Source organism: Hoplias malabaricus, chromosome 15, assembly GCF_029633855.1.
Source record: "Hoplias malabaricus isolate fHopMal1 chromosome 15, fHopMal1.hap1, whole genome shotgun sequence".
In the NCBI taxonomy this organism is placed as follows: Eukaryota; Metazoa; Chordata; class Actinopteri; order Characiformes; family Erythrinidae; genus Hoplias; species Hoplias malabaricus.
This window is the reverse complement of record NC_089814.1, coordinates 2938214-2961703: the sequence shown is the minus strand read 5'-3', so window position 1 is coordinate 2961703 and position 23490 is coordinate 2938214. Positions and strand designations below refer to the sequence as shown.

Here is a 23490-nt window from a genome sequence, read left to right as displayed (position 1 = left end):
TAAAAGGAGAGGAGAAGAGAAATTAACTGAGTGAGAAGAGTCAGAGAGTAGAAGAAAGAAGAGAAGTGATGACAAGAGGCAAGATGAGAAGAGGGGAGAAGACAGCAACAAGGAAATGAGACAAGAAAAAACATATGAAAAAATAAGAGAAGAAAGAGAAGAGAAGAAATGAGAAAAGAGTACAGAAGAAATATGAGAGGAAGGAGAAACAAGAAGAGAAGAAAGAGAAAAGAGAAAATGGGAGAAAAAAAGTGAAGTGAAGAAAAAGAAGAGGAAAAGATAAAAGAGAAAAGAACAAATAAAAGAGAAGAAAAAAACAGAAATGAAAGAAAAAAATGAGACAAGACTAGAAGAGAAGAGAAAACACCAGAAGAGACAAGAAGAAAGAAAATAAGAGAAAAGAGAAAAGAAGAAGAGAAGGATAGGGAAGAGAAGAAAGAAAAGAGAAGAAATATAAGTGAAGGGAAGAGGAGAGAAGAGATGAGAAGAAAGAAAATGAGAAGTGAAAAGAAAAGAAGAGATGAGAAGGGACAAGAAGAGAGACGCTATATAAAAGAGAAGAGAAGAGAAGAGAATTGAGAAATTGAGTAGAAAAGGGCAGAGGAGAAGAGAGGTGAAGTGAGAAAATGAGAAGAGACGAGCAGGGAAATGAAGAGAGAAGAGAAGATAACCTTAAAGATGAATATTCTGGAAGACCGTATTTTAAACTTGTAAATGTGTTTAATCCAACCTAAGCGGACACACACTGGCCTTAGGAGGGACCTCTTCACTGGAGTAAACACTGAGATCTAATCTGGCCAATTCTCGCCCTCCTTCTGCCTGAGCGGCTTTATCTGGATATAATTGGTTAACAGGATAATTAAAGCTGGATAAAGGCTTAAGTAACTGACCCAGTAACAGTGTGTATTCCCACTACAGCCTTAAACCTGGGGCAGTCAGTTCGACTGCGAACAATAACCATGTCACGTGTACAAACATTACATTACATCAAACAGCACACCGTGGAGCAGCTGCACATGAGCCCAAGGCCGCCATTCCCATTGTCACGCTCAGCCAGAGGTGTATAAAAAGGTGTATAAATCCCCCCAGCATTGGGATGCAGGACTAATCATCCAACATCAGCCTTTGACTCCATGTAAGTCTGCGTGGCAGAATGCCATCAGATCCTCGCAGCAATGAGAAGAACTCACTCCTGATTTGTGCTCTTCAGTTCAGAAGAAGCACTGTAGAACACAAGAACCCTGTTCTGAGACGGAGAAGCACACAGTAGGACCGAGCAAACCCTGCATTTCAGAGCTCTTCGGCTGTTGTTTGTATTAATGATGTCACCGAGCCCACCATCTTGAGCCCCTCAGCCAGAAAATTAAAGGTTGCATGGTAATTAAGGGGCCGGTACTTTTAGGACGGGCGTTCCACGACCTCCTAACTCCTTACGGGTCAGGATTTATTCTCAGAATTTATGACAGAGAAGAGTGACCCAGAGCTATTGTAGGTTCCTGGCTGCAAAAGACAGAAAAAGGCTTTTATCCTCAGTCCTCACTTTTCTATTAAATAGCAACTGCCAGGAGATTTGATCATCTTCTGTAAGAGCTTCATCCTGTTAATTACATCTGTATTTCCTCCTTAATATCTCTGTATGTCCACATTGATAGCTCCATATTTCTACATTAATGTCTCTGTAGCTACACCTTAACATCTCTGCATTTCCCCCTTAGTAGTTCAGTAGTGTTTCCTTGATACGTGCAGTTCTACCTTAATATTAAGTAGTCTCACATTAAACTCTGTATAGCGACTCCTTAATGTCTCTGTAGGTCCACCTTAATTCCTCTGTAGTTCCTCCTTAGTATTCAGTAGTGTCTCCTTGATAACTTTGTAGTTCCATTTTAATATCTCTGTAGCGCCACCGTAGTATTTCAGTAATGTATCATTGATATCTCTGTAGTTCCACCTTAATAAATCTGTAGTGCCTCCTTAGTTGTTCAGTAGTGTCTCCTTGATATGTGTAGTTCTAGCTTAACATCTAAGTAGTCTCACATTAAATTCTGTATAGTGACTCCTTAATATCTTTGTAGTTCTACATTAATATCTTTGTAGTTCTACATTAATATCTATGTAATTCTATCATAGATTTCAGTAGTGTCTCATTTATCTCTGTAGTGTCTCATTAATATCTCTATAGTGTTTCCTGACAACACTGAGGTCACACTGAGGTCACACTGAGGTCTACAGACAGTGGAGGCTGCAGCTTGTCCCCTGTGTTTCCTCTTCAGTGATGTCTCATGCTGGGCTCAGTGCTGAGATAATAATACTCCTGTTTATCTCTAGCTGAACGGAAGACAGAGCTCCACTGTTTCTCACCAGAGCTCACAACCAGCTCAGTTCTGACCTTGGAGATAATGTCAACCATTTAAACTGGAGTTAAGTGTCTCATGTCTCCTTTCTGTCTCACACTCTTTCTCCTGAGGGGTTTAAAATGGGTTCCCTCCATTCTCGACCTCGAGACGAATATATCTCACGCCAGATGCACTTGGTGTAGAGGCTGTAGGAGAAGAGAGTCAAACCGAGGTCTCCTGGGTGCTCGCAGTCCATCAGAAGTGCAGCGTTATCTTCAAAGAGGCTGGGAAAATCTCTCGGGGAGAAACAAACCCAAAACGTCATGAGATGAAAAGAAGAGACGTCTCTGTCCTCTCTGTAAACGCCTCAGTCTGTGGAGAGACTTTAACCAGAAAACACAGCTTCTCTCTTAGCTTCTCGTTCTTCTTTTGTGTCTATTTCCTTTTTGGGTGCAGATTTGTTATCGCTACACGCCCTTTCAGACCCATGAGGTTGAGGTGTCTTCCCACAGGGGAAGAATTGGATGTATTTGTGGACACGGCTTGGACACAAGTGCAGAGGTCACATGTGGACTTGGTAGAAATGTTTATTGCTATTTTTAAGGCGCAATAACAGAACAATAACTGACCAGCAGGTGGCGTGTTTATAGATTTTATAAGTTCATTTTTAGTAATTGCTAATGATTATTATTGTAAAAATAAAATAACATACTTATTATAATTATTATTACTGTTAATGTTAATGTTACATATTACTAACATAATTAATTAATAACTGTACCAACAATACTTATTATAACATAGTATTTGTAGTAATTTCATTTATTTTATTAAAAAGACTCTTATTATAGGCATAGCTTCCTACGTTTTAAACCTTTAAATGGGAAATTTTGAACTACATTTACACACATTTCTGCAGTAAAATCGTTGTTAAGTTTTTTGAAAAATCAGACCTCTGCCCTGATCATTAGAGTTTAATACATCAATATTTTTCTTTGATATTTTTCTTTGAACGCTGGCACATTAGAAGAGTGTAATTTCATGTTCAGTAACCCACAACAAATCTATACTCGGTTGTGCCCCACGCCGCACAAAGCCCCACGTCTGATTCTGGGTTCATTAACAATAGAATCAATAAACATAAACATTAATGAGCTGCCGCAGGGTTTTGACCTGAAATACAGCTGTAAACTCACTGTTAAAACAAATACATTTATGCTCCATTCATAGTGACTCAGTTTCGCTGATAAGAAAAGCCTGTGATTTCCTTGTTTTTAGCAAAGCCCTGATATTCGCTCCCGTCGACTAATCTCAGCTTTTTCTTTGTGTTTATTTATATCAGCCTCAATCCCTCCGCTCCGTCTCCGAAATAGAAGCCAGCGTCTTCTGAGCAGATTACACAAGTCATGTCTCAATTAGTCCAGCGTGAGTCATGGAGGAAACCCACTCAACACAAGAAAAAATAAAAACAACAACTGAAAAATAAGCCACAAAATAAAAGTGAAAATGAGCCGTAGATAGAGCCCTGAGGCACTCCTTAAAAACTCTTTTCTTACAAAATCACACTTATACACTCCATACATTATATTTATTCATTGAAACATTCCTAAATCTATCCAATAGAGCTAATATTTCCCATTATTATAAGATTATTCAGTTTCTATGGGAGAATCCTTGTTTTTGGTATTGTTTACTGAAAAAAGAAAGCAATAACCAGTGAATAATCTGGTAATAATCGTATGTATGATAGTCTCAGGATGAGAAACATTAGAGACAGGTGGTTCTGCTCAATAAGAGCTGCTGAGTCTATATTTATTGAACAATAAAAATAACTGGTGTCTATTCCCTGCGGCTGAGGAATGAAGGATTTTAACTCGGTTTTAATTGTTGAGCGGATCTCAGAGGGTTTGGACGTCAGGGCAATCACACAATCACTCACCATGTTGATGGCGTTCACTGGGCCAATGCTGTTCACAAACATGTCCGTCGTGATCACAGTGGGCTGGACTGGAGAGAGAGAAAGAGAGAGATAATAAATTAGAGCATAAATTAGAGACATATTTATTCTTCATCATATCTCTACTCTCTCCTACTCTGAGATATTATTTATATATATATATATATAATTTTTTATAATATTACTCTGAGAGGGTTGTAAGAACTTCCACTGACACTGATAAGGAATGCTGCTTAAATTAGGTCCAAGTCTTTTTATTTGGATTCTCTTTTTCTCAATTGTTCCTTTTCCTTTCATTTATTCCCATTTATTTCCTGTTTCTTTCATTTCCTTTGCTTTTTGTTACCCTTCTTTTTCCTTTACTTTCTTTTCCTTTCCCTTCCCTTCCCTTCCTTACTCTTCCCCTTTCCCTTACTTTCTTTTCTTTTCCCTTCCCTTCACTTCTTTTCCTTTCCCTTCACTTTTCTTCTTTCCTTTTCTTTCGTTTCCCTTCCCTTCCCTTCCCTTCCCTTCCCTTCCTTCCTCTTCCCCTTTCCCTTCCCTTTCTCTCTTTTTCTGTTTTTTTATTATCCATCTTAACTACTCTCTCTCTCTCTCTCTCTCTCTCTCTCTCTCTCTCTCTCTCTCTCTCTCTCTCCCTCTCCCTCTCTGTGTCTGGTCTGTTGTGCCTCACACTGTGAAGAGCAGTGGACTGTGTTTAAAATGATTCCAAAGTGAATCTGTGTCCAGTTGTGTCCAGTAATGCTCAGTTATACAGAGATGTGTCTGGTTATATTCAGGATAATGTGTCAGAGGGAGTTTCTTATTAAACCTGACTGTGTGTGTGTGTGTGTGTGTGTGTGTGTGTGTGTGTGTGTGTGTGTGTGTGTGAGAGAGAGAGAGATGATATCAGGGGGAATATGGAGGACAGAGTGGACAGACTGCTGTGAGAGAGATCTCGGAGCTTGTCTGTGGCTCTGTGGTCCGTTCTCCTCAGCGTCAAACAGTGAGAACCGGAGGCTGATCCAGCCGAGCGTACGCAGTGGACAGAGGATATATGTTAGGACAGAGAGACGTCTCCTCACGCTCCCCGGGATCACACAGAGACGTGGGAAAAACACTCAGGGTGAAATAACCTCAGCTAGTGACACAGCTGCGTGAAGCATCCCGACATTCCCGGTCAAACGTACACGTGTCTGTGGAATTTCTCCATGAAAATACAAGACATCATCCTCCGCACTGTGTACACGGACCCCACATTCAGTCTATAACTATTCATCATTCTAAGACTGATATAGTATTATTATTATTATTATTATTACATAGCTTTAGGTGTTCACTACATTTTCACATTTATGTGTGAATCTGGAGCCCACCAACCCACACACTGTGAAACAAGACCCCAGTCAGTTTACTGTGTGCTGCCTGAGTCAGAAACACAGGATAAAATGGATCTTTTTGATTCTGCTCCGCTTCTGACCTCAAGTGCAGAGACTTGAGAATGGCCCCGCCCCCTCGTCTGAGTCTGTCCAATCACAGCGCTGGACCCGTGTTTATGTGAGAGCACAAAGACAAGGTTAAACGCAGTGAAACAGACACAACGAGCGCGGTGAAATAAGAGCACTGAGTAAAAACGGAGAAGAAAGAGAACAGAGTGAAAACGGCTAAAAACCAGAGCTTCTGCTCCTCGCTCCTCACTGCTGTGCGCTCGGGGTCGGGGTGAACAGCGAGCGGCTCATTATCATTTAAAGGAACAGGTGCTGAAAGTGGGCGTTCTGAACAGGGCTGTTTACACAGGGGGAGAACACTGCTGTGGGGCTTGTGGGGTTTGGACCAAAGCAGGTCACAAACGTTTCATTAAGAAACAGAACTATGTTTCACTGTGGAGACAAGCGGGAAGAGGAGGAATGTCACTTTTAACAAATGTGTGATTATTTATTTTCTGCTGCACACTGCACCTGTTTGTGGCTGAAGAACAGACTCAGTGAAAGATACAAGAGCTAAGGCCCTGAATAAATGAGAAATCCCAGTTTCACTCGGATTGCACGACAGCGGCAGTGAGTTTACATCAGCCAGAACCGAGGGAGAACTCCCACAGCGCCTTCCACAACAGAACAGCTGCACTCACAGTGAGACAGAGACAGCCAAACTGTGTCATGAGCAAGCCTCCTTTCGTTCGGTTCTCAAAGGACTGCGGTTCTAGATACACTGCTCTACTGGTAGATACATACATATTGTGTCATCTGCCATTGGTTTCACATACAAAGAGGAGGTGAGGGGGCGGAGCTTAGTTTTTTTTTTAAATGAACACTAACACAGTGCCACTACACAGCTCAGCACACTTGGAGGAGAACACTAACTGCTGCAACGGCTCCTTATGGCCTGTTCATATGCTAGCAATTTTAGACTTGGTCAGAAGTCCATTCTTCCACTCTTTCGTAAGAAGTCAGACAGTGGACGGAAAGTAGACACACAGTGGACAGACAATGGAAGGACAGTAGACACACAGTTGACAGACAATGGAAGGACAGTGGACACAAAGTGGATGAACAGTGAATGCAGAGGACAGACAATGGACACACAGTGGACAGACCCCGGACAAAGAGGATGGACAGTGGACAGACAGTAGATGCAGAAGACAGACAGTGGACACAGTGAACAGACAGTGGACAAAGAGAACGGACAATGGACACAGAGGACGGACAGACAGTGGGCACAGAGGATGGACAGTGGACACAGGACAGACAATGGGCACACAGAGGATGGACAGTGGACACAGTGGACAAACAATGGAAGGAGAGTAGACACATAGTAGACAGACAGTGGACACAGGATGGACAGTGGACACAGTAGACACAGAGGATGGACAGTCTACACAGTGGACAGACAGTGGACACACAGAGGACCGACAGTGGACAAAGAGGGCGGACAGTGGACACACAGTGGACACAGAGGATGGACAGTGGACAGACAGTGGACACACAGGACGGACAGTCGACACAGAGGACAGACAGTGGACACACAAAGGACAGACAGTGGACACATAGTGGACACAGAGGATGGACAGTGGACACACAGTGGACAAAGAGGACAGACAGTGGACACACAGAGAACAGATAGTGGACACAGAGGATGGACAGTCTACACAGAGGACAGGCAGTGGACACACAGAAGACAGACAGTGGACACACAGTGGACACACAGAAGACAGACAGTGGACACACAGTGGACAGACAGTAGACGGACAGTGTACACAGAGGACAGACAGTGGACACACAGTGGGCACAGAAGACAGACAGTGGACACACAGAGGACAGACAGTGGACACACAGTGGACACACAGAAGACAGACAGTGGACACACAGTGGACAGACAGTAGACGGACAGTGTACACAGAAGACAGACAGTGGACACACAGAGGACAGACAGTGGATACACAGTGGATGGACAGTGGACACAGTGGAAACAACGGACGGACGGATTACACAGAGGACAGACAGTGGACACACAGGACGGACGGCGGACACAGAGGAGGGACAGTCTACACAGAGTACAGACAGTGAACACAAAGGATGGACAGTGGACAGACAGTGGACACACAGAGGACAGAGAGCGGACACACAGAGGACAGACAGTGGACACAGAGGATGGACAGTGTACACACAGTGCACACACAGTGGACACAGAGGATGGACAGTGTACACAGAGGACAGACAGTGGACACACAAAGGACAGACAGTGGACGGACAGTGGACACACAAAGGACAGACAGTGGACACACAGAGGACGGACAGTGGACACAGAGGATGGACAGTCTACACAGAGGAGAGACAGTGGACACATAGAGGACACAGAGGAAAGACAGTGGACACACAGAGGCCACATAGTGGACACATAGAGGCCACACAGTGGACAGATGTCCTACCTCCGATGTCCGGCCGGAGCTTGTTGTCGTAGCCGTCCAATAGGCTGTTGAGGATGTGTGTGACATCACTCTCGTGGACCTTGGGGTCGCTGTCGTATGCTTTCTTGGTCAGAACCCAGGTGTCGTTATCGCTCTCGGTTTGGATCGAGCTGCAGACGGAGACAGACACGACATTCCAACATTTACTCTTCCAGAACCGGAAATCTGGGAACCATCCGACTGCAGGAATGTTTTACATATTTCTGTAAACTTTACATTTTACTTAATTTGTTACAACACAGAGAGAGTGAGCGAGAGAGAGAGAGAGAAAGAGTGTGTGTGTGTGTGTATTTATTGTGCGGGGGCTGGAGACACAGAGGAGCTGAGTAATAACACTATATTACTGATAATATCTCTCTCTGTCTTTCCCCATCTACCGGTATCTCTCTCTGTGTCTCTCTCACTCACCCTCTCTCTTTCTCGTGTGTGTGTGTGTGTGTGTGTGTGTTAGAGACACATTATTTTGTCTCTATTTTGTCTGTGATTTTTTATCATTTAGTCTCATTTTTAATTTTGGAATTGCTCTTTAAAACATGATTTAAATAAAAGGAGATGTAAAAGTAAAAAAAAGTCTGTCTTCTCTTTCTCTCTCTTTCTGTCCTGTTTCTCCCTCTTTTCCATTTTCTTTCTTTTTCTCTTCTAAAAGAGAGAAAAGAGAGATGTGTCGAATCTGAGCACAGTCTGTGCCTTTACTGAGATCTCCACTAAAACTCCAGAGGAGACAGGTCTGAGACACTGAGGTCTCAGTCTCAGGGGAGACACATTCGAGCAGCAGGAGACTTATGCTACAGCCTCCTTTGTCTTTCCACCTGATTTCATCGCTTTCTAAGCGAAACTTTTGAGATATTAATGAGATCTCATTTTGATTACACTTTCCTCTGGGATACCATCAAATCCTCACAGCACGTGCTTTTAACTCTCATATGAAGAGTATCTTTCTTCGATAGAAAAGAGAGGGAGGACAGTGTCTCTCAGACGGAGAGAAATCAAACGACAAAAGGCACAGAGAAGCAGTTACCATGGACACACACACACACACACACACACACACAGGCTGCTCCATCCATTGAACTGGCAGGAGGCAGAAAGCTTATCCTTGAGAAACAGTGACCACACACACACACAGCCCTTAGCTCTCAAAAAGCTTTTCCCTGCTCCTGACCCTCCATCATCAGAGCCTCAGAGACGTCCATTAAATCTTCATCTCTCTGCTTTAAATCTGTTCTTTTACTCAGAGACCAAGCAGTGGAGGCTCTACAACTTCCAGAAAACTGACCTTAGAATAGCAATCTAACCCCTGAAAACTAACCCCTAATATGTAACCCCAGAAAACTAACCTCACTAAATCTAACCCCAGGAGAACTTACCCCGGAAATCTAACCCCCAACCTACTCTAGAAAACTAACCCCTGGAAAACTAAGCCCGGAATCTAACCCCTAACTAACCCTGGAAATGTAACACCAGAAAACTAACCCCTGAAAATCTAACCCCCGGAAAACTAACCCACAGAAAGCTGACCTCAGAATACGAACTCGAAAAACCTGACACCGAAAACTAACTTTGGAAATGTAACCCAGGAAAACTAACCCCTGGAAATCTAACCCCCGGAAAACAAATCCCCCCCGGAAATCTAACTCCCAGGACAACTAACCCACAACTAACCCTGGAAATGTAACCCTGGAAAACTAACCCACAAAAAACTGACCTCAGAGTACCAACTCAGAACCCGGACAACGAAAACTAACCCATGGAAAACTAATCCCCAACTAACCCCGGAAACATCTCCCCAGAAAACTAACCCCTGGAAAACTAACCAGACAAAACTAAAACTAGACTAAACCAGAAATAAACTAAAACCAGACAAACAGTCCTAAACTACTAAACCTGAACCCAGAAAACTCCTGTCTCCACAAATCAGAGAAGGGCTTTGTACTGTCCGTGTCCAGAGTACTGAGGGGGTTTGGTCTGCATGCCTGGGTAAGGACTGTTCCTTCTCTCGTTCCTTACAGAGCGGTGCAGTCTGTGTCTGTTGGATTTCTGTAGACTGCTTCTGTGTTTTTGACTCTTCAGGCCTTGGCTCTTTGGACTGTTAAGAGTCTGATCTCCTGGTTTCGACCTGGTTTCGCCGACCGCCTGCACCACGGTTCTTCATCCTCGTCCAGTCCCATTCATTTAAAGTCATTTTGGCTCCGCAATTTCTTGCTATTTTTAGCCTGGCTCATACCCCGCAAAACTAAACCCCAGAAACAACCCAGAACAAGAAACCCTGAAAACTAAACCCAAAAATCTAACCCCCAAAACTTACTCCAGAACACCCAGCCTAACCCTACAAATACCAGCCTCAGAAACATGACTCCACTAAACTAAACCCAGAAAATAACCAGAACAAACTAAACCCCAAACCTTCCCTAGAAAACTAACACTGGAAACCATACTCTTAAAAACACAAAAAACTCACACACCTCCCGCCAGTATTTCTTGAGTTAAATACAAATCAACTGAAGTAAATGTAATTAATTACTGTGCAGTATCTGTGTGTGTGTGTGTGTGTGTGTGTTTGTTAAGCTCCTGTTTAGCAGCTTTGCTCAGTAAATCTCCATCCTGCTGAAAGGCTGTGGTGAAAGGGAGAGTTCCTGTCATTTATGGCTCATCTCTCCATCTGTTAGTGAGTTCTTCACTGAAGTGCCCTCGCTCCGCACTTCACCGCCCTGCACTCCTTCACTCTCAGCTTCATTCTCAGACTGATCCCATATGTGGCTTCTACACTGAAATACAGCAGCTGGAACTTCTGCATCAGACTGAGTCTGATTAAATCCTGGAACAACAGACTGAAATAAGTCCTTGTAGCATAATCGTGTAGAACCCAGACACAGTCCCCAAAGCTCACCACATTGTGTGTTCTGGTTCCACAGTGTGCAAGGCATTCCCTCGCTTAAGGGCAAGGCCTCCCAACTCACCAGAGGTGGAACATGAGTTTTCTTTGACTGTGGAGCCTTGTGTCCCAGTGCCAAGAAAATTCAGAAGCTGGCTTCTGGGGCTGGTTTTCATTGGTTAGTTGTTGGGGTTGTGTTTCTGGGACTGTTGTTGTGGGATGATTTTAGTGGTTAGTTTGTGGTGTTGGGTTTATGATGCTGCATTTCAGAGGTTAGTTTTTAGTCGTTAGTTTTCAGTGTTTAGATTTTGGGGTTGGGGTTATGAGGCTGGATTTCAGTGGTTAGTTTTTGGGGTTGGGTTTATGAGGCTGGATTTCAGTGGTTAGTTTTTGGGGTTGGGGTTATGAGACTGGATTTCAGTGCTTAGTTTTCAGTGGTAAGTTTTTGGTGTTGGGTTTATGAGGCTGGATTTCAGTGGTTAGTTTTCAGTGGTTAGTTTTCGGTGTTGGGTTTATGAGGCTGGATTTCAGTGGTTAGTTTTCAGTGGTTAGATTTTGGTGTTGGGTTTATGAGGCTGGATTTCAGTGGTTAGTTTTTAGTGGTTAATTTTGGTGTTGGGTTTATGAGGCTGAATTTCAGTGGTTAGTTTTTGGTGTTGGATTTATGAGGCTGGATTTCAGTGGTTAGTTTTCAGTGGTTAGTTTTCAGTGGAGAGCTTTTGGGGTTGGGTTTATTAGGCTAGATTTCAGTGTTTAGATTTTAGTGGTTAATTTTGGTGTTGGGTTTATGAGGCTGGATTTCAGTAATTAGTTTTCAGTTGTTAATTTTTGGTGTTGGGTTTATGAGGCTGGATTTCAGTGATTAGATTTCAGTGGAGAGTTTTTGGTGTTGGGTTTATGAGGCTGGATTTCAGTGTTTAGTTTTCAGTGGTTAATTTTGGTGTTGGGTTTATGAGGCTGGATTTCAGTGGTTAGTTTTCAGTGGTTAGTTTTTGGGGTTGGGGTTATGAGGCTGGATTTCAGTGGTTAGTTTTGGGGGTTGGGGTTATGAGGCTGGATTTCAGTGGTTAGTTTTTGGAGTTGGGTTTTTGAGGCTGGATTTCAGTGGTTAGTTTTCAGTGATTAGTTTTTGGTGTTGGGTTTATGAGGCTGGATTTCAGTGGTTATTTTTCAGTGGTTAGTTTTTGGAGTTGGGTTCATGAGGCTGGATTTCAGTGGTTAGTTTTCAGTGATTAGTTTTTGGTGTTGGGTTTATGAGGCTGGATTTCAGTGGTTAGTTTTCGGTGTTGGGTTTATGAGGCTGAATTTCAGAGGTTAGTTTGCAGTGGATAGTTTTTGGGGTTGGATTTTTTGATGCTGAATTTCAGAGGTAAGTTTTCAGTGGTTAGATTTTGGTGTTGGGTTTATGAGGCTGGATTTCAGTGATTAGTTTTCAGTGGAGAGGGTTGGGTTTATGAGGCTGGGTTTCAGTGGTTAGGTTTTAGTGGTTAATTTTGGTGTTGGGTTTATGAGGCTGGATTTCAGTGTTTAGTTTTCAGTGGTTAGTTTTTAGTGGTTAATTTTGGTGTTGGGTTTATGAGGCTGGATTTCAGTGGTTAGTTTTCGGTGTTGGGTTTATGAGGCTGAATTTCAGAGGTTAGTTTGCAGTGGATAGTTTTTGGGGTTGGATTTTTTGATGCTGAATTTCAGAGGTAAGTTTTCAGTGGTTAGATTTTGGTGTTGGGTTTATGAGGCTGGATTTCAGTGGTTAGTTTTCAGTGGAGAGGGTTGGGTTTATGAGGCTGGGTTTCAGTGGTTAGGTTTTAGTGGTTAATTTTGGTGTTGGGTTTATGAGGCTGGATTTCAGTGTTTAGTTTTCAGTGGTTAGTTTTTGGTGGTTAATTTTGGTGTTGGGTTTATGAGGCTGGATTTCAGTAACTAGTTTTCAGTGGTTAATTTTTGGTGTTGGGTTTATGAGGCTGGATTTCAGTGGTTAGTTTTCGGTGTTGGGTTTATGAGGCTGAATTTCAGAGGTTAGTTTGCAGTGGATAGTTTTTGGGGTTGGATTTATGATGCTGAATTTCAGAGGTAAGTTTTCAGTGGTTAGATTTTGGTGTTGGGTTTATGAGGCTGGATTTCAGTGGTTAGTTTTCAGTGGAGAGGGTTGGGTTTATGAGGCTGGGTTTCAGTGGTTAGGTTTTAGTGGTTAATTTTGGTGTTGGGTTTATGAGGCTGGATTTCAGTGTTTAGTTTTCAGTGGTTAGTTTTTGGTGGTTAATTTTGGTGTTGGGTTTATGAGGCTGGATTTCAGTAACTAGTTTTCAGTGGTTAATTTTTGGTGTTGGGTTTATGAGGCTGGATTTCAGTGATTAGTTTTCAGTGGTTAGTTTTTGGGGTTGGGGTTATGAGGCTGGATTTCAGTGGTTAGTTTTCAGTGGTTAGTTCTTGGGGTTGGGTTTATGAGGCTGGATGTCAGTGGTTAGTTTTTGGGGTTGGGTTTATGAGGCTGGATTTCAGTGGTTAGTTCTTGGGGTTGGGTTTATGAGTCTGGATGTCAGTGGTTAGTTTTCAGTGGTTAGTTTTGGGGGTTGGGTTTATGAGGCTGGATTTCAGTGGTTAGTTTTCAGTGGAGAGTGTTGAGTTTATGAGCCTGGATTTCAGTGGTTAGTTTTTAGTGGTTAATTTTGGTGTTGGGTTTATGAGGCTGGATTTCAGTGGTTAGTTTTCAGTGGTTAGTTTTTGGTGTTGGGGTTATGAGGCTGGATTTCAGTGGTTAGTTTTTGGGGTTGGGGTTATGAGGCTGGATTTCAGTGGTTAGTTTTTGGAGTTGGGTTTTTGAGGCTGGATTTCAGTGGTTATTTTTCAGTGGTTAGTTTTTGGAGTTGGGTTCATGAGGCTGGATTTCAGTGGTTAGTTTTCAGTGATTAGTTTTTGGTGTTGGGTTTACGAGGCTGGATTTCAGTGGTTAGTTTTCGGTGTTGGGTTTATGAGGCTGAATTTCAGAGGTTAGTTTGCAGTGGATAGTTTTTGGGGTTGGATTTATGATGCTGAATTTCAGAGGTAAGTTTTCAGTGGTTAGATTTTGGTGTTGGGTTTATGAGGCTGGATTTCAGTGGTTAGTTTTCAGTTGAGAGGGTTGGGTTTATGAGGCTGGATTTCAGTAACTAGTTTTCAGTGGTTAATTTTTGGTGTTGGGTTTATGAGGCTGGATTTCAGTGATTAGATTTCAGTGGAGAGTTTTTGGTGTTGGGTTTATGAGGCTGTATTTCAGTGGTTAGTTTTCAGTGGTTAGTTTTTGGGGTTGGGGTTATGAGGCTGGATTTCAGTGGTTAGTTTTTAGTGGTTAGTTCTTGGGGTTGGGTTTATGAGGCTGGATGTCAGTGGTTAGTTTTTGGGGTTGGGTTTATGAGGCTGGATTTCAGTGGTTAGTTCTTGGGGTTGGGTTTATGAGGCTGGATTTCAGTGATTAGATTTCAGTGGAGAGTTTTTGGTGTTGGGTTTATGAGGCTGTATTTCAGTGGTTAGTTTTCAGTGGTTAGTTTTTGGGGTTGGGGTTTTGAGGCTGGATTTCAGTGGTTAGTTTTTAGTGGTTAGTTCTTGGGGTTGGGTTTATGAGGCTGGATGTCAGTGGTTAGTTTTTGGGGTTGGGCTTATGAGGCTGGATTTCAGTGGTTAGTTCTTGGGGTTGGGTTTATGAGGCTGGATTTCAGTGGTTAGTTCTTGGGGTTGGGTTTATGAGTCTGGATGTCAGTGGTTAGTTTTCAGTGGTTAGTTTTGGGGGTTGGGTTTATGAGGCTGGATTTCAGTGGTTAGTTTTCAGTGGAGAGTGTTGGGTTTATGAGCCTGGATTTCAGTGGTTAGTTTTTAGTGGTTAATTTTGGTGTTGGGTTTATGAGGCTGGATTTCACTGTTTAGTTTTCAGTGGTTAATTTTTGGTGTTGGGTTTATGAGGCTGGATTTCAGTGGTTAGTTTTTGGCGTTGGGTTTATGAGGCTGGATTTTGGTGGTTAGTTTTCAGAGGTTAGTTTTTGGCGTTGGGTTTATGAGGCTGGATTTCGGTGGTTAGTTTTCAGTGGTTAGTTTTCAGTGGAGAGTTTTTGGGGTTGGGTTTATGAGGCTGGATTTCAGTGTTTAGTTTTTAGTGGTTAATTTTGGTGTTGGGTGTATGAGGCTGGATTTCAGTGATTAGTTTTCAGTGGTTAATTTTTGGTGTTGGGTTTATGAGGCTGGATTTCAGTGATTAGATTTCAGTGGAGAGTTTTTGGTGTTGGGTTTATGAGGCTGGATTTCAGTGGTTAGTTTTTAGTGGTTAATTTTGGTGTTGGGTGTATGAGGCTGGATTTCAGTGTTTAGTTTTTAGTGGTTAGTTTTTGGTGTTGGGTTTATGAGGCTGGATTTCAGTGTTTAGTTTTCAGTGGTCAGTCTTTGGTGTTGGGTTTATGAGGCTGGATTCCAGTGGTTAGTTTTTGGTGTTGGGTTTATGAGGCTGGATTTCAGCGGTTAGTCTTCAGTGGTTAGTTTTTGGTGTTGGGTTTCTGGGGCTGGATTTCAGTGGTTAGTTTTCGGTGGATAGTTTTTGGGGTTGGGTTTATGAGGCAGAATTTCAGTGGTTAGATTTTGGGGTTGGGTTTATGAGGCTGGATATCAGTGGATAGTTTCTGGGGCTGTTGTTTTGGGATGATTTTAGTGGTTAGTTGTTGGGGTTGGGTTTCTGATTTTTTTCCGAGGTTGTTTTTCTGAGGACAGTTTAAGACACTATCCTGTACTGGATCCATGACTTTCATGGTGATGTCCTTGAGGCCCTGTGACACGAAACATGAACAATAAAACATATTTAGTTAATGATAAAAGATTGATTAAATAAAACAAAAACTAATAAAAGTCCTCTGTAAACAGTCAATAACTTGAACAGATGCCATAGGGTTGTGGTGTTATATAAAGCAAAAAACATCTGTCTAACATCTGGGTCATGAAGAAAAAGAGCATCTAATTGGACAGAGAGCGCTCACAAGCCAAGGGTCTCTGTCTCCAAATATTCTCATTTATATCTCAGATCATCACATTAAAATCTCCTCTGACCTGGAAACCCACCACACTCTGAGAACTATCATCCAACCAGAACTGCAATACACTCATTCACACACTCACACTAGTGCTGGGCGGTATCAGCAAAATTACACATCACTGTATTTTTAAATATTATTTGGTTTCATGGTATTTGACGTATTTTTTTTTTCCGTGCATGACGTGTTAAATGCATTGATTGCAGGAGAGTTGTTAAGAGCATCTTACTCCACCGTTATGAGAATTGTACACTGCACGAAAATAAACATTTCCACATTAGTTTTACAGGTAATACAGGTTTCCACAGCCCCACAGTCGTCATCAGCTTCAGAGGGTGGCTCTAAATTAGTGAAGGATCCTGTAGCAGGAGAGTTTCAGTGAAAATGTAGAACCTTTTATTCATTTTTCAGACAACTTCAAAACTATAGGCTAATGTTCACAACCTCTGTAACCAGCTTCACTCTGTTAATGTTAGCAATCTCTCACCAGTTTTTTTAGAAATATATTCAAACAAATAAGAGGTATTTAGCTATAAAGTAGCCAGGGCTTGTCAATGGTTGCACAGAACAAGTCCCAAATATCTTCATTAAATAACAATATTTAAACAAATAAATAATAACAATGATCTTAAACAGCAACAATGTGCATCTCCCAGCAGTGACTCTATTGATACTTCAGCTCACAGCAGTAAGTAAGTGTTTGTTTGGTCCACGTCTGATATTTAACCCAAAGTACCTCTACACAACAGACATGGCTCCTTTTTCAGCAAAAGTTCTTCTGGGTCTTCATCTTCTCCTTCGATGTCTGGTACAACTTCTGGTTCAGAGCTTCCCCTGTCCTTTTCACCACGATCTACAGCTCCACTAACGCTTCATTCCCTGTGTGTTTAGCGGCGCAGCAATGAAAAACATCCCCTGTGAAACATTTTACCACCGCACTGTGTTCCAGACGTGGTTAGGCTTTTTATTCTGTTCATATCAGAACAAATATATAAAACGATTTTTTGTGTGAACCGGTATACCGTCCAGCACTAACTCACACACCAGCCAGTTTTTCACACACATACATACACTAAGACACTCACACACACACTCACACCTGACAACAGTTTCACACAGTCACCTATCAACACGTGTGTGTTTGGACTGTGAGAGGAAACCCACACAGATACAGAGAGAACACCCCACACTCCTCACAGACATTGACCCGAGGAGAGGAGCCCCTCCCCCAGGACCCCGAGACCCTGCAGCCATCTTAATTATATTAATATAACAATGTAAGCATCATTTTCTGAGGCAATGAAAATGGAAACAGAAAAGCACTTTGGGAATCATCTGAATGTTTTTATAACATTCCTATTCCCCCAGGAATCTCAGAATGAGGAATCTTACAGACTCTGTCTGTAATAACCAGTATATCCCTCAATAAGCATTCCCTATCCTCTGTCTTTGTTTATGCACTGCTTCCTGTCTTGACCCGGAGCACTGACTATAATCTGCAGAGGCTAAAAGTTGCTCCCTGAGGAGTCGGGATCATTACTGACATGTCCGCTGACCTGTGATGACCCGCAGCTCCCTAATTAGACAACCGCACGGCCATTACGGAAAGACACTAAGCTCCACGTAATGAGATCAGCTCCATCAGACGCCAAGAGCTAAACATTTCACAGGTGTTTAACGGGTCAGGAAAAGTCCTCTAGGTAGGAGCTGGGGTTTTACACCGTCATCAATTTTCTCCTCCCGCAAAGCTGGAGGAATGCAGTGAGGGAAATGGTTTAGATGCTAATGCATGCGACGAAGCATCTGATTTGGATCGAACTCAACTTCAGAGATCAATAGAAGAAGAATTATTCACGATCGATTGTTATGAGCTCATGAAAATGCCTCTATATGAGTTAGCAGCCTCAGAAATGCAAGGACACAGCTTTATCCCCTCGTAGAGCAGGACGTCCAAACTACAGCCTGCAAGCTTTTTGCAGCCCTTCACCGTTTTTTAAAACGTCCCAAGAGGTAGTTTAGAAATAAAAGGAAAGTGTGCCTGCCCCCAACAAGTTGTTTAAAAATTCAAGGTTTGAACACTTGGTGTCGCTATCACAATAAGACCCCATCCACACGGATCCGAATACTACAGCTGCATTATCATACTAGTACAGTAGGGGGCCATGGTACCTCTTAAAGAGAGACATCAAAACACCACAAATATCAGAGAAACACAGGGATGTAATCCCGACTGATGTAGTTCACTGTAGAGGGAGTCAGGAACTGTGTGTGTACAGTGTAGTTTATGACTGATGTAGTTCACTGTAGAGGGAGCGAGGAGCTGTGTGTGTACAGTGTAGTTTGTGACTGATGTAGTTCACTGTAGAGGGAGCGAGGAGCTGTGTGTGTACAGTGTAGTTTATGACTGATGTAGTTCACTGTAGAGGGAGCGAGGAGCTGTGTGTGTACAGTGTAGTTTGTGACTGATGTAGTTCACTGTAGAGGGAGCGAGGAGCTGTGTGTGTACAGTGTAGTTTATGACTGATGTAGTTCACTGTAGAGGGAGTGAGGAGCTGTGTGTGTACAGTGTAGTTTGTGACTGATGTAGTTCACTGTAGAGGGAGCGAGGAGCTGTGTGTGTACAGTGTAGTTTGTGACTGATGTAGTTCACTGTAGAGGGAGCGAGGAGCTGTGTGTGTACAGTGTAGTTTGTGACTGATGTAGTTCACTGTAGAGGGAGCGAGGAGCTGTGTGTGTACAGTGTAGTTTATGACTGATGTAGTTCACTGTAGAGGGTGCGAGGAGCTGTGTGTGTACAGTGTAGTTTGTGACTGATGTAGTTCACTGTAGAGGGAGTCAGGAACTGTGTGTGTACAGTGTAGTTTATGACTGATGTAGTTCACTGTAGAGGGAGCGAGGAGCTGTGTGTGTACAGTGTAGTTTGTGACTGATGTAGTTCACTGTAGAGGGAGCGAGTAGCTGTGTGTGTACAGTGTAGTTTATGACTGATGTAGTTCACTGTAGAGGGAGCGAGGAGCTGTGTGTGTACAGTGTAGTTTGTGACTGATGTAGTTCACTGTAGAGGGAGCGAGGAGCTGTGTGTGTACAGTGTAGTTTATGACTGATGTAGTTCACTGTAGAGGGAGCGAGGAGCTGTGTGTGTACAGTGTAGTTTGTGACTGATGTAGTTCAATGTAGAGGGAGCGAGGAGCTGTGTGTGTACAGTGTAGTTTATGACTGATGTAGTTCACTGTAGAGGGAGCGAGGAGCTGTGTGTGTACAGTGTAGTTTGTGACTGATGTAGTTCACTGTAGAGGGAGCGAGGAGCTGTGTGTGTACAGTGTAGTTTATGACTGATGTAGTTCACTGTAGAGGGAGTGAGGAGCTGTGTGTGTACAGTGTAGTTTGAGACTGATGTAGTTCACTGTAGAGGGAGCGAGGAGCTGTGTGTGTACAGTGTAGTTTGTGACTGATGTAGTTCAATGTAGAGGGAGCGAGGAGCTGTGTGTGTACAGTGTAGTTTATGACTGATGTAGTTCACTGTAGAGGGAGCGAGGAGCTGTGTGTGTACAGTGTAGTTTGTGACTGATGTAGTTCACTGTAGAGGGAGCGAAGAGCTGTGTGTGTACAGTGTAGTTTATGACTGATGTAGTTCACTGTAGAGGGAGTGAGGAGCTGTGTGTGTACAGTGTAGTTTATGACTGATGTAGTTCACTGTAGAGGGAGCGAGGAGCTGTGTGTGTACAGTGTAGTTTGAGACTGATGTAGTTCACTGTAGAGGGAGCGAGGAGCTGTGTGTGTACAGTGTAGTTTGTGACTGATGTAGTTCAATGTAGAGGGAGCGAGGAGCTGTGTGTGTACAGTGTAGTTTATGACTGATGTAGTTCACTGTAGAGGGAGCGAGGAGCTGTGTGTGTACAGTGTAGTTTGTGACTGATGTAGTTCACTGTAGAGGGAGCGAGGAGCTGTGTGTGTACAGTGTAGTTTATGACTGATGTAGTTCACTGTAGAGGGAGTGAGGAGCTGTGTGTGTACAGTGTAGTTTATGACTGATGTAGTTCACTGTAGAGGGAGCGAGGAGCTGTGTGTGTACAGTGTAGTTCGTGACTGATGTAGTTCACTGTAGAGGGAGCGAGGAGCTGTGTGTGTACAGTGTAGTTTATGACTGATGTAGTTCACTGTAGAGGGAGCGAGGAGCTGTGTGAGTTTCAGACAGAGACAGATACACTGTGTGACGTCAGCGTTTCAGAAAAGATCAGTTTTTTCTGTAAACACGATGCCACCTACAAAAACATACAAAATCTTCGATATGGAGAGCGTTTTCCAAAATCTGAGTTGTGAATGAAATACAAGGCCGTTTTTGTGTGTACGGGAGGCCAAAATATGTTTTAAATATTTAATATGTTTTAAAAAAAATATTTGTATCTGTGTGTACGGGGTCTAAACCCAACCCAAGGCACTCCACACCTTCCCCTTGTCTCATTCACAACTGCACTACTTCTATCACACTCTGAGACTGTTCTATCTCTATATTTTATATTCATTCATTGTCTGTAGCCCTTTTCCAGTAGCCCTTTTCCAGAGCTTACCCGGAATCCCGTAGCCTGCCAGGCCTTCACAGGGCGACACACACTCATACCTACAGACACCTACGGAACTACGAATACGCCACACTCGAACCCACGACCTTCAGGACCCTGAGGCTGTGACAGAGACACTACCTGATGCTCCACCGTGCCGCCCCTATCTTAAATATCTTTTATGTGGAACAGCTACTATATGCACTGAATTTCTCTCTGAGATCAATAAAGTCTATCTATCTATTATCAATGTTCCTGAGATTTTGGTAGAATTTAAGGCTCCAGAAATTAAAATATTAGATGAACATGTAAAATTCTGTTGGAAAAATGTATATTTCTTTAAGGTTCAGAGAGAAGTGTATGTTTTTATTTTTTGAAGAAATAATTGCTGTAATAAATTAGCTTAATTTTATCATTAGTTAATTTTATTTGTAAAAAATAAAACGTCACGTTTTCCTCCATTTCCTGCTTTGGTAGAAATCCCCTCCTTTTTCAAACATTCCTGGAAAAACACTGAAATATCTGACGCTGCTCAAATCACTGATCACGGGATTTTAACCAGTGATTTCAAGGCTCTGCTGCCACTGAGAATGAGATTCACGTTCCTCTTGATGTGGAAGGAGGAAGCTACAGGAGAAAACTGAAATGTGAGATTTGCAGCAGCTTGGAAAAGTGCACCAAAGGGATGATCCATTTGTTTGGCTCCACGTAAACATGTGACCACACATTTTCCCAGGATCACCAGGATATCCACAACCGGACTCACTCCTGTCCTGACCGCAACTCTCCAGTCCGTGGCACAGGATCTCTGTTCCCAACAGGATCAGTCACTGGTGAGTTTCCACAACACTGTTAAAGTGTCACAGCCACAGTCTCCCAGCCTCCAACTCCCAGCCACCAGCCACAGTCTCCCAGCCCCCAGCCCCCAGCCAGAGTCTCACAGCCCCCAGCCACAACATCCCAACCACGACCACAACCCTCCAGCCCCCAGCCACAATCTCCCAGCTCCCAGCCAGAGTCTCACAACCCCCCAGCCCCCAGCAACAATCTCCCAGCTCCCAGCCAGAGTCTCACAACCCTCCAGCCCCCAGCCACAATCTCCCAGCTCCCAGCCAGAGTCTCACAACCCTCCAGCCCCAATCTCCCAGCTCCCAGCCAGAGTCTCACAACCCTCCAGCCCCCAGCCCCAATCTCCCAGCTCCCAGCCAGAGTCTCACAACCCCCCAGCCCCCAGCAACAATCTCCCAGCTCCCAGCCAGAGTCTCACAACCCTCCAGCCCCCAGCCACAATCTCCCAGCTCCCAGCCAGAGTCTCACAACCCTCCAGCCCCCAGCCACAATCTCCCAGCCCCCAGCCAGAGTCTCCCAGCCTCCAACCCCCAGCCACCAGCCACATTCTACCAGCCCCCAGCCAGAGTCTCCCAGCCTCCAACCCCCAGCCACCAGCCACATTCTACCAGCCCCCAGCCAGAGTCTCACAACCCCCAGCCCCTAGCCACCGGCCACAGTCTCCCAGCCCCAAGCCAGAGTCTCACAACCCCCAGCCCCCAGCCACAATCTTCCGGTCCCCCGCCACAACACCCCAACCACAACCCTCCAGCCCCCTCCAAGGTCTCCCAGCCCCCAGCCATAATCCCACTGCCCCAATTGCACAGTCCCGAACCACAATCCCCACTGTCCCCAGCCACAGTCTCCCAGCCCCCAGCCACAGTCTCCCAGCCCCCAGCCACATTCTCCCAGTCACAATCCCCCTGCTCCGAGTCACAATCCCCCAGCCCCATGCCACGTACTAGCCCCCAGTCCCCAGCCCCCAACAATATGCCACAAAATATATGTTGATCTACAGTAAGTAAGAGCTGCATGACCACAAAAAAATCATATTGATCAACCCTTAGTTTGGAGGAGCCCCCAGGAGCCGAACCAAAGGCCTTACGAGTCAGAAAAACTTTGTGTGAACTCTTAGAGAGGAACCAGGGTCAGTCTTGGCCTCTGTGATGTTCTGGATAGGAACCAAATAGAGGCCTTCGGTGTTTAAGGGGTTAATCCCTGAATTACAGCTTATCCTCTGGTCCTTAAGTGATCCCCAGCTCCAGAAGGGTGTGTGTGAGTGTGTGTGTGCGTGTGTGTGTGTGTGTGTGTGTGTGTGTGAGAGAGAGAGAGAGAGAGAGAGAGAGAGAGAGAGAGAGAGAGAGAGACCATACACTCTACTGCTTTGATGATAATATTAAGGTGGAGCCAGGGGACATCAAAGTCCCATGGAGGTCTTTTCTCAGTGGGAGATTTGGACGACGCTCTAATCCCCGCAGTGCCCCTGAGATCAGACAGAACTGACACATGTCACTAACACCGAGGAGTCTGATCTCACACTGAGTCAGATCTCCCCCACAGCTCAGAACTCACAGCTCCTCCATCGTTATTCCACCTTAACCCTGCATTTAAGGTGTAGCACAAAATAATTCTACCTTAAATACCACACCTATAACATCACAGTGAATCCACCTTAAGGCTGCTTTTATAATGTTGCACATATTCATTCCACCTTAATTATTCCATGGATTATGTGTCATGTAGTCATTTCATTCCACTTCACATTCATGATGTCTCACATGTTTATTCCACCTTAAGGCCACATTCTTACAGTCCCACATTATTCCACCTTAAATGCTACATTAGCAATATCTCAAAGCTATTCCACATTAAAAGCCATATCCAAAGTCTCACATAGCTACTCCACCTTAAGAGCTGCAGCTACAGTATCTCACAACGGAGGACATTTCCACACAC

At 43.8% G+C, this 23490-nt stretch overlaps 1 protein-coding gene across 3 annotated transcripts in view; it reads right to left on the bottom strand.

Annotated features, from left to right (window-relative positions):
• gabrg2 (gamma-aminobutyric acid type A receptor subunit gamma2) overlaps window positions 1-23490 on the bottom strand; it is a 72691-nt gene that overhangs the window by 46787 nt on the left and 2414 nt on the right. For all 3 annotated transcript variants that reach the window (XM_066645803.1, XM_066645804.1, XM_066645805.1), the window contains exons 2-3: window positions 8195-8343; window positions 4273-4340 (exon numbers count right to left, since the gene is read on the bottom strand). In XM_066645803.1, the coding sequence (XP_066501900.1) occupies window positions 4273-4340; window positions 8195-8343 (217 nt within the window). The remainder of the gene's footprint in view (window positions 1-4272; window positions 4341-8194; window positions 8344-23490) is intronic.